The sequence below is a fragment of the Drosophila eugracilis genome, unplaced genomic scaffold (genome assembly GCF_018153835.1).
Source record: "Drosophila eugracilis isolate 14026-0451.02 unplaced genomic scaffold, ASM1815383v1 contig_47, whole genome shotgun sequence".
Lineage (NCBI taxonomy): Eukaryota > Metazoa > Arthropoda > Insecta > Diptera > Drosophilidae > Drosophila > Drosophila eugracilis.
In genome coordinates, this window is record NW_024573338.1 from 75,582 (window position 1) to 94,090 (window position 18,509).

At 39.5% G+C, this 18,509-nt stretch overlaps 2 protein-coding genes across 4 annotated transcripts; one reads left to right on the forward strand and one right to left on the reverse strand.

Annotated features, from left to right (window-relative positions):
- Positions 1-5: 5 nt before the first annotated feature.
- LOC108108394 (putative carbonic anhydrase 3) lies at positions 6-7,233 on the reverse strand. The gene is made up of 4 exons (XM_017216448.2): positions 6,681-7,233; positions 1,760-1,831; positions 986-1,144; positions 6-926 (listed from the first exon to the last, which is right to left on the reverse strand). The coding sequence occupies exons 1-4, from the start codon at positions 6,706-6,708 to the stop codon at positions 274-276; spliced, it is 912 nt and encodes a 303-aa protein (XP_017071937.1). The 5' UTR covers positions 6,709-7,233; the 3' UTR covers positions 6-273.
- Positions 7,234-9,731: 2,498 nt separating this feature from the next.
- On the forward strand, positions 9,732-18,044 carry LOC108108392 (synaptic functional regulator FMR1). Of its 3 annotated transcripts, none has more exons than XM_017216444.2 (12): positions 9,734-9,897; positions 10,668-10,768; positions 10,833-11,040; positions 12,364-12,413; positions 13,855-14,178; positions 14,251-14,416; positions 14,474-14,541; positions 14,616-14,925; positions 14,975-15,106; positions 15,169-15,661; positions 16,377-16,451; positions 16,528-18,044. In XM_017216444.2, exons 3-12 carry the CDS (start codon positions 10,990-10,992, stop codon positions 16,926-16,928), a joined length of 2,070 nt encoding a protein of 689 aa, XP_017071933.1. In that variant the 5' UTR covers positions 9,734-9,897; positions 10,668-10,768; positions 10,833-10,989; the 3' UTR covers positions 16,929-18,044. The 3 variants fall into 3 exon arrangements, with proteins under 3 accessions (XP_017071935.1, XP_017071933.1, XP_017071934.1); XM_017216445.2 differs by having other exon boundaries at positions 9,735-9,897; positions 14,616-14,916; XM_017216446.2 differs by lacking the exons at positions 16,377-16,451; positions 16,528-18,044 and adding an exon at positions 15,732-15,906 and having other exon boundaries at positions 9,732-9,897.
- Positions 18,045-18,509: the final 465 nt, after the last annotated feature.

An 18,509-nucleotide genomic window follows, 5' to 3' on the forward strand; every position in this document is an offset into this window, starting at 1 on the left:
TGGAATGCTTGTAAAATGTTTCATTTATTATCTGTGATCCTTGCACTTAATGAACTTTACACAAACTGACTAGCTGAATTCTTGTTCTGTTCTGCATTACAATTAATGAGTATAAATTGTCTGGTCTGACGTTGCTCTCCTGTTTCGCCGGTTTTTTCTTTTTTGGATTGTTAATATATTATTACTTGGTAAACAAATTCGTTGTATCGAACGATTCTTTGGTACGAGTATGTCATTGGCTGCTCTCTCACTTCGTGGATATCCATCTTAAGTCTACAGCAGGAACTTCTGGCCCGCCAGGATAAGCATTAGGGTCAGCGATACGGATGCAGTGAGTCCTGTTGCCCCCGAGCGATCCTCGGGCTGCTCAACCAGAACCACAGCACGATTGTTCTCACTCTGCAGCTCCCTGTAGTTGTTGTGCAGCTGCTTGCCCTCTTCATACTCGATTTCCTTGAACTCAGTAACCTGATCCAGGGTGACGGGGAAGGTTTCGGTCAGTACAATCCAGGTAACAGCCTCGGCACAAGTTGGTGTAGTCAGAGAGCCAGCATAGGTGAAGTAGCTCTCCACACTGGGCACCAAATCATCCACAGCTAAGGAATCTGCCACCGCGACAGGCTTGTTCATGCTATCGTAGCTCTTAACAGCTCCCAAACTCTTGATGATGCTGCCAATGGCCTCGTTGGGTGTATTGGACACATGGTACAGCACTCCAATGACCACAATGCCATCTTTGAAGTTTGCTGCCATGGTCGTGTTGGGGTAAATGGTGTTTCGGTGGACAATATGCACTTCCAACGGATACCGGATGTCGTTGATCGTGTGCTCTGACCACCAATGCATATGGATCTGCTCCACCACGTAATCACTACCCAGACCACCACCACTCAGGGTCAGTTCGTGATCAAAGCCAGAAAGTTGAACTGTGAAAAATATCGTATTAAGAAAATATTCTTAGTATCTGGTTTATTTGAAAACTCACTTGAATGTCCATTGTTGACCATTTGCAGATTCTTCTGATGCTCATCATAGTTCTCGAACTTCAGAGGATCAAACTGGCCCTTCAGAGCACCCTTGACATGCAGATTGATGGGGCTTTGCTTCTTGCCACTATCGCAAAGACCGCCCCATTTGGGAAAGGCTGTGGAGTAGAAAGATCATTCATCAAAGTCTTTCCCTTACTCAAGGAACATTTTTATGGGTATTTAAATATCTTTTTTATCGATTGAAAATCCTCTTCGTTGGGCAAATTTATTAATTATTTAAAACTTCTGCATGAGGCAGACTTTAATGTGAAATTAAAAACCTATCAATCAAACTTTATACAATTGAAAACTTGTTTCGTCAATTAATATTCAAATATTCTTTATCATAGCACTTTCTATTCCAAATTGATTGCAAATTTTCTGCACAAGCAAAATGTTTATTTGATATTAAATGGTCATAAATCAAACTTTAGCTAATTGAACGCCATTTTGTCAATTAAAAAACTTTAGGCAGAAGTTGAGTTTCCGCAGAAATGCCCAAGTCGCAGTCGGAATTTATCATTATTCATGTTCAATTTGCATACAGAACAATTTGGGCCAATTGACCCAAGCTCGAGCCGAAAGCGTGCACACAGATAGATATTAGTCGGGCACATTTTGTATCGTTCTGGTATGCAAAACACTTGACAATGAATGAGAGTCAAAATGACCCATTTGCCGTGGCGTTGATTAACTAATTTTAGCAAATAAACTCGATTGGCTTTACTTACGCTCATCCTGGTTGCTCTCCAAGTCCGGGTAGCCCCATTCGTTGGCCCAGCTGAGGGCCATAGAACAGCAAACTGCAAAAAAAAGAATGGGTGACATAGATAAGTATCAAGTATGCGCCGTGTGGGACAGTGTAATAAGCGAAATAAACTTCAACTTGACCAACAGAACGTTTCAGGGGCAGCACAAAAAAAAAAACAAATAAAACGAGCCCCATTAAAAACTGCACCTCAATGATGGGCCCATAAAAGCAATGGGATAATGTGTACTGTGTTGGCTTGACGGAGGGTCAATCTACACACATGTTTGGCAGCAGCAGCCTCAGCTGAAAACAGAAAACACGGCACCTTGCACTTGACTTCGCACGGCTAAAAATACCCATGAAATTTATGATTTTGAACCACATATACATATATCCCCGAATATATATTTTGGCTGGCAAATCTGCGGTCGCACATAAATGTTTCATTAACCTGTAAATTGGTAAAAAATATTGTGACTTTCTCCGCCTACCAGCTGTATGTACTAAAAGCATTCTGACATCTGCACATCAAGATATCAACGAATTTTCTTTTCTTTTTTTTTCTGCTTAGATTTTTACGATCCATTTTGGCATTTAAAAACCACTGAGCCATCAACATAACTCGCCACTGGGATGATCGGTGATCAAACGAGCGTGTTTATTAAGCCATATTCAACATTAATGGGTTAATAAAAAGTTCATCTAACAAGTCCGGAAAATTTATGCTTTGTCTTTAATCTTTCGAGTATTTTATGCTTGTCGCCTGATATTCATTTCTTATTTTTTGCAAGTTGGCCTGCAAAAAGACAAATGACGAGCGCAGCTGTGAAAGTTAAGTACTAAATATAAAACAAGTATAAATACTATATAGTATGTGTCTTGTATATAATCGCTTTAATATTTGCCGGGCAACGTGCTCATCAGCTGAGGTTTCCATAGTATAATCTTCGCTGGCCCTGTGACGCAATTATTTGGAGGGAAAGATCTATGAGTTATGGCATTTCTTGATTATAAATTATATTTCGTTGAATGATATTTTTTTTTTAAATTTCCAGACAAGCAGGGAGTAAGTATTCAGCGTATTCCATTTGTATTTTGTAATTAAATTGTATTGAATTGTATTGAATTAGAGACGCATCAAGAGTCATAAAGATATTCCTTTTAATTAAGAAACGATCACAAGATTTAATGGCTTTAACGTGAGTGGATTGCGATTGGGTAATGAGATTTCCGTCAGATGCCAAAACCCAAAAGGAATCACTTGATCTCGCAAAGCCTTGCCACTAAATATTATTTTTCAAAGTTATTTGTACATGCCACAAATGTCGAGCAGCCATTTAAAATGCAATTAAATTTGCACATGCAAAGCTCGGGCAATTAAATTTTAGAGTGTCTAAAGCTTTGATAGCTGATAATGGGAAATGTTCTCTAATTTAAAAGCCCCCCCTTCCAGAGCCGGCGGGGTGTAAAATTTAACAAAACGGTAATTGCAAACGGTCATTGCAAAATGGGTGGATAATCATGTGAAAAATCGCGAAAAACAAACAGCTGCAATTGGAAGTGGAAAATGCATTCCGCTCGTGAAGGCGTCAAATGAAAATATTTTTATTTCACATCTCCTGCTCTTGAGAAAATGGAAAATGCAAATTCTTTACTGCTGGCATTGGAAACAACTTGTCTCGTCTGCTGTTTATTAAATCACTTTTTAGCCTTGTCAACAGAAAAGAATCGAGAAATGATTTTGCTGGCTCAGCAAAAAAAAAGAAAAAGCGATAAAGACCGAAAGAATTTTTGTCAAATCACTGCGGTATCGAGATCCTCTTCAAATAAATAGAGCACTCAGTGATTTTCCAGGCCAAATGAATTTTTATTTACATTTTAGTGTCCATCATAATCAAAGATATCTCCGGCCGATAAACGATTTTCGGGAGTGCACGCGATTTAATATGGTATTGTCTTAAGTTTGCTGATAACCTGCGTTGTCCAATAAATACACCGCAGGTCATGTGAATGCAAACCATTAACTTGATTGACGTTATCATTTGTCTAAATAAATGTGCAATAAATCAAATTTCAAGATAAAGACGAATTAATATGGGTGAAAGGCAATGAAAATAAACAAGAAGAAAAGTTTATGATTAAACAAACTTCCGTTTAGAGTTAATTACTTACAAAAAAAATATATAGATAAAGATTGATATTACAAAGAGGGATCGTAAATTTGATTTGTATATGCGAAAAACGTGTCTGAGCCGCACCACCACCCCTGGCATTAATCTAATCTGTGGAAAAGGAATATAATTTTCAAAACTGTCATAATCAGAGAAATACCCAGACTTTTTTCTGGATTGCCTAGACATTTGTCTGCTATGATTGCCATAAACTTTTGATTTTGGATTACTTTAGGGTCTCTCTTGTTGCATTGCTAATCGATTGGGTCTTAAAACTTTCCATCATTACTTAATCGACTTAATGGACTTTGGATTGGCAATGCCAGCGGAAGACTCTGGAATGAATGGAGATAAACCAAGTGGAAAACATTAACGAGGAGATAGTTGTAAGCAGGACAGATATCCAGAAGGTCTTTGTAAACAGCAGTCAACTCTGCACAGATGACTTCGTATATAAATAGGAAGTATTTGCCAGTATTTGCTATCTGGAAAGTGAACTGCAAAATGCAATTTCACTTTCGCTCGCCAGCAGCAGCAGCGACAAAGGGAGTCCAAAGTAAATACAAATATATGCAGCAATGTCAACGCTCTACTGCATCCACTTTGAATGGCTCTATGAAGTGGGTGTGTAGTTGCCATCAATTACTTGTTACACAGCTTTTGGACAATAACCAATCGAATGGAACTAGTCTTTGTTTCAAAGCCACTAAAGGGAGCTAGTAACATTTAGTTAAAACAACTAAGAGTTCAGTGAGAGAAAAGCAATAATACTTTATAGGTTTTTCCAGTGCAACTTCATAACAAATATTTTTTACTCATTCATTCTAAAAAAAAGCTAAACTTTTAGAAATATAATTTAGTTTACAAATAATAAATAAGATAAGTGTCATAGCCAGGCTACTTCATATTTCCCGCTTATTTAGTGAATAATCCGGAAAGGGTTCATCCGTAAAAAAATGATGATACATGGTCAATACCCTGAAGTTTCTAATAACGAAATAAACTACGTAGATTGATATTTGACTCAGAATTTCATTTTGATTCTGCTTGAATTAAAAACACAGTAAAAAATGTTTCCCAAATACCCAAAGTGCGTCATTAAAGTAATAAGAATTTCTCATTACGAGGAAGAGTGTGTTATATATTATATTTAATATATATTTAACAAAAAAAGGAAACCAAAAATAGTTTATTAATGACAGAATAATCTGATCTTGATAACTGATTTCTACAAGCACAGCATTTAGCGAAAAATAAAACTAAAAATATCTATATATTGGCAACGTGTCTTATCTTGGACACAAATATTTGTATCACTCAGCTGATTGTACTAAAAATATTAAATAAAGGCATTGGCTTAACTTATATACAACTTTAAACCTCTTTATATACACAATATGTATCAGTTAGAAATCGCAGCTAATCAGGGGGGGTAGCTACCTGAAATTGATAAGAAATGGCGCCATATAATTGAAAGATTATTGGATCGATTAAGCCTAATCGAATCTTGAAGAAGAAATCATAAACCCAGTGGAGTTAATTGCCAATTAATCGTTTAATATGCATTTTCCCCTCTCATGCCAGAACAGGCATTTCCCTTATCGGTTATTGGTGATTTGCTAAAGTACCATCTTGGTCGTATAAATTCATTTCGATTATAATCTTGATTAGGTCAGCAGTTTTCCCAGCCATAAGTCGGCTCTCCAGCGTGACCAAATATTTAGCTTCTGCTGACCTTATCACTCTGTCGGCTAGCAAATGATGAGTAGTCGCCTATAGATGTATCTGTATCTCTATCTGTATCTGTATTAGACGAATTAAATGGGTATTTTCCGAATGCCCGCACAAAGTCAAACAAGACTGTTATGGGTTGTCTTTTGTTCAGATATATCTATTGGGGCGCGTGATCTATGTCCAAAGTTCTGTGAAGTGTTTTTTTTTTTTTTTGGAGTCGAGTACTGGATGTGACGGCATTGGCTTAGATTTCAGATAGGCCTGCGAAATATGTGTTGGGGTTTCTTAATTGGATATTGCCGAAAATCCCCCAACTTTTATGATGTTACATTAGAAACTTAACACTAATTTTATAGCTTCTTTGTAAGGGTGATTCACATAGAGCTATTGTAAAGGGTTCTTAACTATAAAAGAATATTCCACAGATTTATTTTCATGATTAGCTATATGAGAATCTTTGACAGGATGAAGCCAATTGACAACTTTGACTGCTCGTGCCTCGCATTCAAATTTAAAACCCGATCAACATTTATCTCGAAAAATACTCAAGTCCATCTATGTCCAGCACTTCCCCTGGCCTGAGAACATCTACGTATCCATTGTAAATCATAAATGCCTAAGGGCGCCTTGTAATTTACGATCCCAGAGTATTATCATTAGTACTATTGTCTTTTCCATCTTCTTATCCCCCAAAACGATCCGAGTAATTGCAATAGTAAATAGCAAATAGAATAGAATGTGGGATCAGCTATAAAGACGTGCCTTCCCAGTGATATCGACTATATACGAGTATATATGCCGTAAAATCGTAGAATATGTGGATAATAACTTTATGGCGATAAGTACAAGAATCCAATTAATAGCGCCTCCGATTTGAGTCAGTTTATTTTTTTGGGGGGCCTCATAGATGATTCACTCACGAGTAGTTAAATAACTTTGATTGACTTTAAATGAGTCACAAGGGTGATATTTATTTAAATATTGATAATAAATTACCTATTAAAGAGAGGGCGATGAAATGCATTTTACACGGTTTACTTTCGTCAAAAAGTTATTCTTTAAAAATCACAAAATATTATTGTTTTTTTGGTTATATCACTTAGGGTCAGTGCACAGCACTTTCAAATTTACAATTATTAATGTTTAAATTGTTTTTATTTTTTAGAGGCTGCCAGGCAGGACACAGAACCTTTGCGGTCTCGAATCGAACTCCATTGGTTGTGGAGCGGCACGCGTCTTTTATAACGGAACCTCCGTACGGCGGGCCAAGAACGGAACCCAGCGGCGGTCAGGCACAGAATGAAAAGCGGTACGAGCATCGGCAATGTGCACACGCACACAATCGCACACAAGGCACACACCCACACCGTATACACGAACGTCGCTGCACTCACACAATTGAAAACGGAATTATATCAACGTTATTCGGAGGTTTTTATGTGCTCTTTTTCGGTTTTTCGGTGGGTTTTTGGTTTTCAATTTTGCGCTTTTCCCGTCACGAAGGAAATCATCAACCGAATTTTAGTTGATTGAGCAATAAAACCGCCAAACCGAGCCGAAGGTGAAAATTGCATTTGCCGAGCTGCGCTGTCGACGTCGCAGCTTAAAAGCTGATTAATTGATAAGCAGGCAGAGAAATGCTAAACGAACGGTAATTGCCAGCTGGGCGAGAGAGGGAGAGCATAATTCTCCTCTACCCTAGCAAAAAGATACACTGAGGGATATAGGAAGAGAGTTTTAAATGAAAAAGAAAATATAAAATATTAAATTTTGAGTAAACATTTATGTTCTATCAATGGGAAAGCAAAAACTTAATTTTTTAATCAACAGAAGTATACTAATATTACAGATAATATTATTTTCAAAAATAATATTAACATTTTCTTTAAAATTATTAGTACCTAATATTTTGCACATGGTTTGATGGTTTTTGGATTATTTATATGACTGGATTAGGCAAGGATTGGAAAGAAGTGGTACTAGCTGTGGAGGACTGATTACTTATCAGAGCAGCTGGTATTGAGGGATAGTACCCATTAAATAAAATTGCAAAACATATTTCGATGATATTTGGGAATTATTCACACTTCTTGAGAATTAGTGGGATGAGTAAATTATATTGTACTTTATAAGTTTCTTTGGGAAATCAAAATCTCTTTAGTGTTCTCTGTAAGTACAATCAATTTGTTTAAATATTAACTAAAAATATTCCACATATTATAAAAATAATAATTATATAAATATTTTCTTAAATTTCAATTTAATTTGATATATAGGTAATAATATAAATATTCCTCTGAGTGCATTTTCGTAGAGAGCACGTCGAGAGGAAGTGACGTACCTATCAAGATCGAGATTGTCACATTTTGGCAAATAAATTTCAGTTGATCCGTCGCTCGGTTAAAATTAGAATTTAAATTAATTTAGTGGCTGCCCCGAAGTGACCAATTGTTACATTGCACCCGTGCAATAGAGACAAATGCTAATTGAGTGGGACAAATTCAATGGTGCGAGCGAGAAAGCATGCCAGAGGCTGTCGTCGCTGATGTTTTTGGCCTTTTGTTTACCATGTCGACGTCATTAAAGTGCAGTTAATGTGCCAAAAGGCAGAACAAAAGTCAATGTCAAACGGCAGCTGCTCTCATTTCTCTCTTTAGTCGAAAACGGTTACAATAGGGTTGCTATAATAATGAGAAAGAGAGAGAGAGGGGCTAGTGCGTTTTGGGCGCGGGAAAATCAAAATGCATTTCCGCAACAAATCGCTCGCTTGACAGTAATTACTGCCAACACGAGTGGTAATTTGTGACTATCATATTGCGAATCTTTATACCCTGTAGCAGGGATGTGTATGAATAGATTGGATTTATCTGTGGTAAATAAAATAACAGGGGTGCTGGGTATTGGTGCGCTACAGACATATGATTTTCCAGCCATATGAAGGATTTTAATGACTTTCATTTAGTTACTGACCATGAATTGTTGCAATTTGTTGACACATTTTCGCCCCACAAATACCAAAATGGCATGCGATTAATTTACAGTCGTACTTCTGGACTTGTCAATATTTCTTTTAGAACCAGTTTAATGGAATGTTTATAGAATGTTATAAAAGTCATGTAATTATAAATAAAGTGATTATTTTAACTTATGTTTTGATAGGTAATAAAATATGTTTTTAATATGATAAATTTATTTAAAAAGAAATATTTAAAAATCATTATTGTAGATACTAAACCAGTACTTTAAAGAAACTCCACCACTCTCAAGATTTCCGCTGACTGATCTGCGTATAAAATTAATGAAAATTGGTTTATAAATAGACTGCACTGCACCTTTATCTACCACTCACCATCAAATGCCAACAAATTCAACAAGCGTGTTGACAAAAGGCGCTTGCAACGTCACGCGATTGCGGGCAATCAAAGGGGGCAAAGAAATGGCAAATAAAACACCGCATGTGACAAATTGGGCGCACTGTTGACCCCAATTTTCATTGCAATTACAAACCAAATTACATTAACAGGAAAAGCTACGAAAAAAGCAATTCTGCAAATTAAAATCGAATCAAATCAATTGATCAGCGCCAAGCGTGTGATTCAATCTGCTGGTGAACGAGCAATTCAATTAGATTGTTGGAAGTCAGCAAACCAAGTGAGCAGTCAATCCGGACAAGCAATAAAAATTCATCAATTTAAATTTCCACTTTTAATCAACTTATCAGCAAAGAAGATATTTGAAAAAGTAACCGCTGTGCGCGCACTTATTGCAACCCTGTCCATTGTGACCCAGCCACTTAAGTAGGCTCTGGCAACGCCCTACGGGCTGTCACTTAGCAAACTTGCCACATCGTTGGTCCTACTGTCAGACATTATTTCGTACCGGTTTGTAAGCAAAGTCTGTGTTAGCTAGCACAAATGATTTATCAAAAAATTGCTTTTTCATTTTTATAAGTTTATTGCCTGAGGCAACACCACCCAAAATAACCTAATCGACCAGAAGTGGCCAGCAACGCGCGCCGTTTATATCTAGGTGGCAACTTCGGCAGAACGTTGCCGAGCTGCGAAAGTGTGCAAAAGCAAAACGAAGAGAACGCAGCGCAGCCGAAAAAAATTGAAGCAGCACTGCACGCGATATATTTTGTATTTTCAAAGGTTAAAGCCGCATTCAAAGGCATCCGACAAGCGCATACGAAGTGCAAACGTGCCGGCCAGCCGTAAGTTTTGTAATTATTGCAGTCATTTGTGTATTACAGCCGCAAAAAGCGCTGGGAAAATTTTGCAAGAACCCGAAAAAAAACGAAAAAATTTTGCACATCGTCGGTGGCGGCGACGTTGACGGTGGCAGCGACGCAGCATCTCTGCCGGCAGCAGCGGTAACGCAGCAGCAGCAGCAAAAGGGAGCAGCTGAAAGAGGAAAAACGAGAATTATAAAAACCGTCAAGCGGCTACGCAACGCTGATGGATTTTCTCTGAAAGAAAAACGAAAAACGGAAGCAAGTGTGGAAATTATGTGTAAATTCGATATGTAAATTCGGCATGTGCCGTTTCTTAGTGTGAGTGAAATTCTTATTGGAAAAGCGTGCTCATCGGTGTGAACGAACGAGCGAAACATTTCGGCGGCGAGAGAGTGAGTGAGGAAGAGAGCGAGAGAGCGCGCACACGCTTGGTTGTATACATCTGTGTGTGTGTGGCGGCGGCGGCGGCGGACACACACACAAACCAAAGGAAAGACAAAGAAGAAGAGGAAGCACTACGCTGCTGCGCTGCCGGCAAAATTGCTGCCACAGTCGACGTCACTGCCGGCGACGCAGCTGGCTGCATTTTGTGTGCTTAGCCAGGAATTTTCTGGCCCCCAAAATAACTTCAAAATTTTCATTTATATTTTTTTTTGACTGCCAGTGCGTCAAAATTCAGTTTCCCCCTCAAACCTATAAAAAAAATCCAGAAAACAAAACCATTCCATTCCATTTTTATTGCTTTGCAGGCAACATTTAAAGATTTAAAGCAGCCGCAAAGCAAAAGACTGATTTGATTACAAGGAACTAAGAGCAGGAACGCGACGATTCTGCCACTGCACACTGAATTGTAAGTATATTGGTTAATTAATCATATAGATATCTAAATAATACCCCTATGATTGTGCCCACAGGAATCCCAGATAACACGGCAAACTGCAGTCGACGGGGAATAGTCGGGAGTTGAAGGCTGGGCAGCAGCAGCAGGAGGGACAGGGACGGACGGCGAAGAACCACCAGAACCAAAACCAAAACAAAGCAGATAAACCAGGAGGCACTGCGTCCGGCAACATGGAAGATCTTCTCGTGGAAGTTCGGCTCGACAATGGCGCCTACTACAAGGTGAGTAGATGAAACTAAAAGAAGAAAATAAAAGGGTTTTCCAAGAGAGGGTGGAAAAAAAAGAGAGCCAAAAAAAAACAATCAAGGAGTTGGGGCAGCAGCTGCCTCAGTTTCTAATTTCGTGGATTTTAGCTTTATTTCTATAAATAAACAGCAACATTTTGAGTGGAGTCTCGACATCATCGCCACCACCACCATCACCATCACCACTACTACTATACCAATACTAGCCGTGCATACACCAACGCACTCACGCACACCGCGTTGTGGGGGTGCCGACGTCGGCATCGACGTTGACGTTGGCTGCGTCGCTTACTGCGCCGCTTACTGCTCTGCCCACTGACGTCGTCGGGCATTCGTTGTTTTGGTGATTTCCCTTTCAAAACGTTGCAATTTATTAAGATAAGAGCCGTTTTAACTATTTCCTATTTCGCGATTAAGTGATTTGGCTGATTGGATTCAAATGTTTGGTTTTCAAACGAAATAGGATTTAGATCATTTGTCAAATGAGCTTTATCAGGTGTGTTTTGTCATTTTATTTCAGAAATTGGTGAAAATTTTTATCTCTTAGTATTATTTTGTTAGTTAGTTTTGAATTGTTCAGAATAACATGAGGAGGAATGAAAGAATTTGAATGACATGGACTAAAATCTAACGCCACTTTACTTTATGAATCATTATCATAGATAACTAGATTAGTTTGAACCTTAAATGCCATTTTATTCATGCTTAACTTTGGTTTGCTTTTAAGAGTTTAAAGATTCTTTTGCAAATCCATTTCAATGTTCCATTATCACATTTCATTCCTGGAATCTTTCGGAAAACTGTTGAATTAGTGAAGAATATTTCGCATAGCATTGCCTTTGATTACAGTGCTCGTAAACAAACCAAGTTAAGTGCATATAAACACACTCGATAGAGAGACTTCCCTGATGATGGTGATGATTCAGCAGTCGGCTGTTTGCATTTCGGATAAGGTTCTACGACTATACTCTCTTATCGGAGATATAGGGTTCCTTTCTCTCTGCTGCTTTTGCATTCCCTGATTCCACATTGTTTTGTCGGGCATTTCGGAGTGGGGCCATCATAAAAATATAATAAATAGATTTATATTTATATATATATAAGTCGAATGAAAGAATATCATAGGCAATAGCCACATTAATGACACACATTTTTCTCTCTACTTCTATGCTGCCTCCCGATGCTGGCCCTGTCAATGCTCTTGTATTTCATCCGTTTGCCGCTTGCCGCCAACAAAAAACTACAACTGACACAAATGCAAACTAAAAACTGCGACAACAACAATAACAACCACCACAGGGCCAGGTGACAGCTGTCGGCGATGATGGCATCTTTGTGGATGTGGACGGGTAAGTTTATTCAAACAAACAAATCTGCGAACAGGGCAAACAACAACTCTTAGAGCGTATATTTTCTAACTAATTTGCAACGATTAATACAATCAGAGGAGCAGAGAGAGCAGCAGCAGCAGCAGCAGCAGCAACCACTGACGCGACTTCTTGGCATCCAAATTAGAAATTAGAGATTCTGGGCACGCATCATTTATGTCGTCCGTCCGCCATCCGCCTTAGCCACTTCCCACCGAGAACCCCTTCTGCGGATTCTCTAATTTGGCGCAATTTGTTAAACGCCAGTGCCTTCCTCCGCTGCAACAGCAGCAAAAATAGTAGTTTCTTCGCAAGCAGAACAAAAAAGATAAATAAATACAAAAAAAAAACTGCTGACTGACGGACTGACTGACCAAGACTGTCCGCCCCACTGACTTGGGAAGTTCCCGAATCCGTGTCCCAGAGGCAATCTTTCTATAGAGCTGAGAAGGGAGTAGGGGAGGGGATGGCTTCCATCTCTGCCAAAGCTGTCAAGTGCGAGCGACAAATGCCACTAAGCAGCGGCGCTGACACGGCGACCAGCGTCAAAGGCGCGACTATTTTTAACCGCGGAAAGAAACCATTTATATTTATTTATTTATTTCCAATTCGGTTATGATGATCTGACTAAACGTCTTGTTACTAAAATTTATATGGGTATGCTCATGTTAAAATTTTACTTAATTACCTCTTGTTGCTCTAAATCTTAAAGTATGTATCTTAAATCTTATTGCAGACTACTTTTATAATGATTTACCTTCTCACATCATGAGATTTTTGATTTATTGTTATGGCCTAACAACTTGCTATGACTTATGGTTGCTTGAAGTTGAAATGTTGTAGTCAATGGCTATTTTTGAAAAACGGAAAGGTGGCACTGAAAGATTCTTGATCTAGTTTATTATATATGATCTAATATATATTTATATTGAGTCCAAAGTGTATTAAATCGCCGTTTAATGACTTTTAATTGCTGCCGCTTTGGCTGCATTTCTTGTGACACTTTTGGAACGAAAGTTTCTTTTTGTTTTTTGATTTAGATTTGGTTTTTCTTGTCTTCCATCTCTCACACACCGATATATTCTAGAGCTGAGCAGCTGGATCTAAATTTAGTTGCACCAAACTATCCTGTCGGACTGTGTGGCATTTCCGATTTGTGTTTCTTGAAGGGATTTGGGATGAGCTTGGTAGCAGAGGGAATGAAAATGGGAATGGACATGGGTCTGCTGTGTCACCCCCACAATGGTTGTTGTTGCTGTTACTTGGGCCTCTGCCAGCAGAGCAGCTGCAAGTAGTAGCAGAGGAATCTGCAAACACCTGTCCGCAGACTTTTATGCAAAAAAAAAAAAAAATAAAAATAAAAATAATAACAAGTGCACCTTAATTAATTAATTCTGTTTTCTCCGCACACGCATTGTTGCAGCGTGCCCGAGGTGATGAAATATCCATTTGTGAACGTCCGCCTGCCGCCCGAGGAAACCGTTGAGGTGGCCGCCCCGATCTTTGAGGAGGGCATGGAGGTGGAGGTGTTCACGCGCACGAACGAGCGCGAGACCTGCGGTTGGTGGGTGGCCATCATCAAAATGCTCAAAGCAGATATCTGTGCGGTAGCGTACATCGGTTTCGAGACGCCCTACACCGAAATCTGCGAACTGGGCCGTCTGCGCGCCAAAAACTCGAATCCGCCAATTACAGCCAAGTCCTTCTACCAGTTCACGCTACCCGTTCCCGAAGAGTTGCGCGAAGAGTGAGTATATCTTTGATATATTGCTTTAGAATCTATAATTTTATCTTCTTTATTATTTTTATTTAATAACAGAGCCCAGAAGGATGGCATACACAAGGAGTTTCAGCGCAGAATTGATGCTGGCGTCTGCAACTACAGTCGCGATCTGGACGCCCTGATCGTCATCTCCAAGTGGGAGCACACTCAGAAGCGTGCCAGCATGCTCAAGGATATGCATTTTCGTAATCTCTCACAAAAGGTATGAAGTCCGTTTAATAAGGCTTAAATCAGTTAACTAAACTTTATTGACTTGCAGGTTATGCTGTTGAAAAGGACTGAAGAAGCTGCTCGTCAGCTCGAAACGACTAAACTGATGAGCCGTGGGTAAGTACAATAACTTAATATACTATAAATTAAACTAAATTAAACACTCAATCAATTGAAATTTATTTCTGCAGAAACTACGTTGAGGAGTTCCGTGTGCGTGACGATCTCATGGGCTTGGCCATAGGCTCGCATGGCTCGAATATACAAGCGGCACGCACGCTGGTCGGCGTCACCAACATCGAGCTGGAGGAGAAGTCTTGCACATTCAAGATCAGCGGAGAGACCGAGGAGTCTGTGCAGCGTGCTCGTGCTATGCTCGAGTATGCCGAGGAGTTCTTCCAGGTGCCGAGGGAGCTGGTGGGTAAGGTGATCGGCAAGAATGGACGCATCATCCAGGAAATTGTGGACAAAAGTGGCGTGTTTCGAATCAAGGTGAGTGCTGTGAGTATTGTGCTCTAAATGCGGGCTCGTTCTAATCTTTATCGGTCAGATCGCTGGCGACGACGAACAGGACCAGAACATCCCACGTGAGCTGGCGCACGTACCCTTTGTGTTCATTGGTACCGTGGAGAGCATTGCGAATGCCAAAGTGCTGTTGGAGTATCATCTGTCGCATCTGAAGGTGAGTCTGGTCAGATTAAGCTGAGGTTCACTCAAGCTAATCCGTTTTGTATAACTCCTAAGGAAGTGGAACAGTTGCGCCAGGAGAAGCTGGAGATCGATCAGCAACTTCGCGCCATCCAAGAGTCCTCCACGGGCTCCACACAGAGCTTCCCAGCAACGCGGCGCTCTGAGCGCGGCTACAGCAGCGACATCGAGTCTGTGCGCTCCATGCGCGGTGGTGGCGGCGGTCAACGTAGTCGTGGTCGTGGACGTGGTGGTGGCGGTCCTGGTGGCGGTAATGGTCTGAATCAACGCTATCACAACAATCGCCGCGATGAGGATGACTACAATTCACGGGGTGATCATCAGCGCGACCAGCAGCGCGGCTACAACGATCGCGGTAGTGGCGACAACAGCGGTAACTATCGTGGCGGTGGCGCCGGCAACAACAGGCGCGGTGGAATCAACCGTCGGCCGCCACGCAACGAACAGCAGAACGGCAGGGACTATCAGCACCACAACCACACCGCCGAGGAGGTGCGAGAGACCCGTGAAGTGAGCAGCGTGGAGAGAGGTGAGTTCCGTGAATCATTCTGCCAATTAACCAATTAGTTGAATCAATTTATTTCGCGCGCTCAAACAAGATACAAAGTGAATACTCGATCCCCTCTCCCATCAAATGGACATCATGTGTGTGTGGGGTCAAGAAAACGAGAAAATCTGTACAGCAAGTTTATTAGTTATTAAAGAGTATTACGTTAAGGACTGTTTCTCATTTCCTATACTTTTAGGCTCTCAATAAAAATAAATTAAACGATATCATTTTAGTTTTTTGTGTGTAAACTATCATAATAAACTTATTAAGAGATTGAATAATTCTAAAAATATTTTTTAATTTTAATTTTAATTAAAAGTGCTTTTATTTTCGTCATCGCTATCAATCGAAGGGTAATTTCAATCGAAATGCAGAACTGGGTTTGTGTAGATTATAAATAAAAGCAAAAATAAAAACAAACATGAAATCATAAGGGTCCAGCTTGCTTGCTAGTTTATATTTTAACATAGTTGTTGTCTTCTTCCTATTTATCAGTAAAACGCTAGAAAACTTTCATAAATCGCCGTTTAATATCTCTAAAAAAAAAAAGGCTAAAAGATGTTTTTATATTTTATTTCGGAAGATATATAAACTAACTTTAACTTGATACTGTGTGCTGTTACTTTATCTACCGACATCCTTAACTCTAACCTGGATGCAAATGATGTTTAAACCTTTATCCTCCTCTTCACAGCGGACAGTAACTCGTCGTACGAGGGCAGCTCGCGGAGGCGTAGAAGGCAGAAGAACAACAATGGACCCAGTAACAGTGAGTATAATGCAATTAGTGCTAGCTTACTTACCCCCAACTTGCCTGCTAAAATGTCCTCTTTAACATTTTCCAGCAAATGGAGCGGTGGCCAATAACAACAACAAACCCCAGTCGGCGCAGCAGCCGCAACAACAGCAGCAGCAGCAACTACAGCAACAGCCGACGGCGCCTGCTAACAAGGCGGCACTGAACGCCGGAGATGCCAGCAAACAGAACAGCGGTAATGCGAACGCCGCTGGCGGTGCGAGCAAGTCAAAGGATGCCTCACGCAACGGGGACAAGCAGCAGGCGGGCACACAGCAGCAACAGCCGTCGCAGGTACAGCAACAGCAGGCGCCACAGCAGCAGCAACAGCAGCCGAAACCGCGACGCAACAACAAGAATCGCAGCAACAACCACACGGACCAGCCAGCCGGACAGCAGCAGCTGACGGAGAATGTCAAAAAAGAAGGTCTGGTCAATGGCACGTCCTAAGCCGCCGCCAAGTGGCCAAAAAGCGGTAACAACAGCAGCAGCGACAGCAGCAACTAACGGATTGGAAGGAACAACATGAACACAAATTGCACATCGTATAGCGGAGTAACTATATTGTATGCGCAGCGGGGGCAGTTTAATATTCATGTTGGTGTCTCTGAATATAGCCGCCACATAACACAACCAAGAACAACAAAAAACCAACAACAACACATCCAAGCAACAGCAGACACTAGAACAACAGCAGCAACAACAACAACAACATTAGAAAACAACACTAACAAATTGTTTGAGAAACTATTATGAGTAACTAAAAAAAATGAAACGAAAAAATTAAAGTACATGAAATATGTAACAAATGTAAAAGCATATACTAACACACAAGAATACACTCACTTACACATATACATACACACCCAAACACAGTTCGAATTATACACAAAAAGAAAGCAAAAAAAAAAAGAAATAAAAGAAAATTCATGCCTAGGCTTATAATTTGAATTGAAACTAAAAAACTAAACAAGAGAAAGCTTCAATAACAATCAAAATGAATTATATTTATGTATAAAACAAATTCAAGGCAATTATTAACAAGCAAAACGAACGAATCGAAAGGGAAACATTGAATATGTAAACTAAAACTTAAACTCTAATCCCGGAAATTAGCGTAGTTTTTCGAAAGGAAAATCTAAAGAAAACCTGACGACTGAGAGAGGCACTTCTAAAGGGCCTCTTTATTTTGGCGTCGACTTGAAAAGTTTCTAGTTATATGCATATTATAATAAAACGAGAATAATATAATTGCATTTTTTTGTTTTTGGTTAAATTAATTTTAAATTTTGCGTCTGTCATGATGTGTTTTTTTGTGTATAATTCGTCGTGCAAGCAACAAGTTTATTCGCCTAGCTGATTATCAATTTCAATTTTACCATTATTTTTTGTATTATTATTGTTTAGTTTAACCATTGTAAATGCCAGAGCGCGTTTAGAAGTTGCTAATATAAAAATTTCAACAAAATAAACAAACGCAAGGCAAGCTCCCTGTTCGTCTTGGAGCCTTTTGCAGCGTTTCATTGTTTATTTTGTTCGTTACAACATGGAAATCCTCCTCTCTTATTTGTATAATGTTGTATTTATTTACTATTATTAACACACATCCAACCCCACATCCTACATACTACACTCATACCCACATATTACACCATTCAAACATCAAAATCTAACATACAAAATACACGCGCTCGCTCATACAAGAGATGGGAAGGAAAACGCAATGAATTTGATTTTGTTTTATAAATATATAATTTACTTCGCCAAACCTACAAAGCGTATACTAACTTAGTCCTCTATTAAATACTCTTAAATTATTTAAAGCAAGTAACGTGCAGAGTGCATTGAAAACACAATCAACGAGAAATGCAAAAAATGAAAAAAAAAACATTTGAATGAAAGGAAAACCATAATAGAAGCCCCCAAACAAACATAAGGAATATAAATACGATGTAAAGCCACCATAAACCATCTAAGGACAAAAACAGCTAAAGAAAACAACAATTCTTCTGTCTTATTTGGAAGAACGCA

Bases quoted from the DNA above. Each gene is read 5' to 3' on its own strand.
- LOC108108394 (XM_017216448.2), bottom strand. From the start codon at position 6,708: ATGCATTTCATCGCCCTCTCTTTAATAG. The intron at 1,832-6,680 runs GTAATTTATTAT...TTTTTTTTGCAG, and splicing joins CATCGCCCTCTCTTTAATAG to TTTGCTGTTCTATGGCCCTC. The intron at 1,145-1,759 runs GTAAGTAAAGCC...TCTACTCCACAG, and splicing joins GGAGAGCAACCAGGATGAGC to CCTTTCCCAAATGGGGCGGT.
- LOC108108392 (XM_017216444.2), top strand. From the start codon at position 10,990: ATGGAAGATCTTCTCGTGGAAGTTCGGCTCGACAATGGCGCCTACTAC. The intron at 11,041-12,363 runs GTGAGTAGATGA...CAACCACCACAG, and splicing joins ACAATGGCGCCTACTACAAG to GGCCAGGTGACAGCTGTCGG. The intron at 15,107-15,168 runs GTGAGTCTGGTC...ATAACTCCTAAG, and splicing joins ATCATCTGTCGCATCTGAAG to GAAGTGGAACAGTTGCGCCA.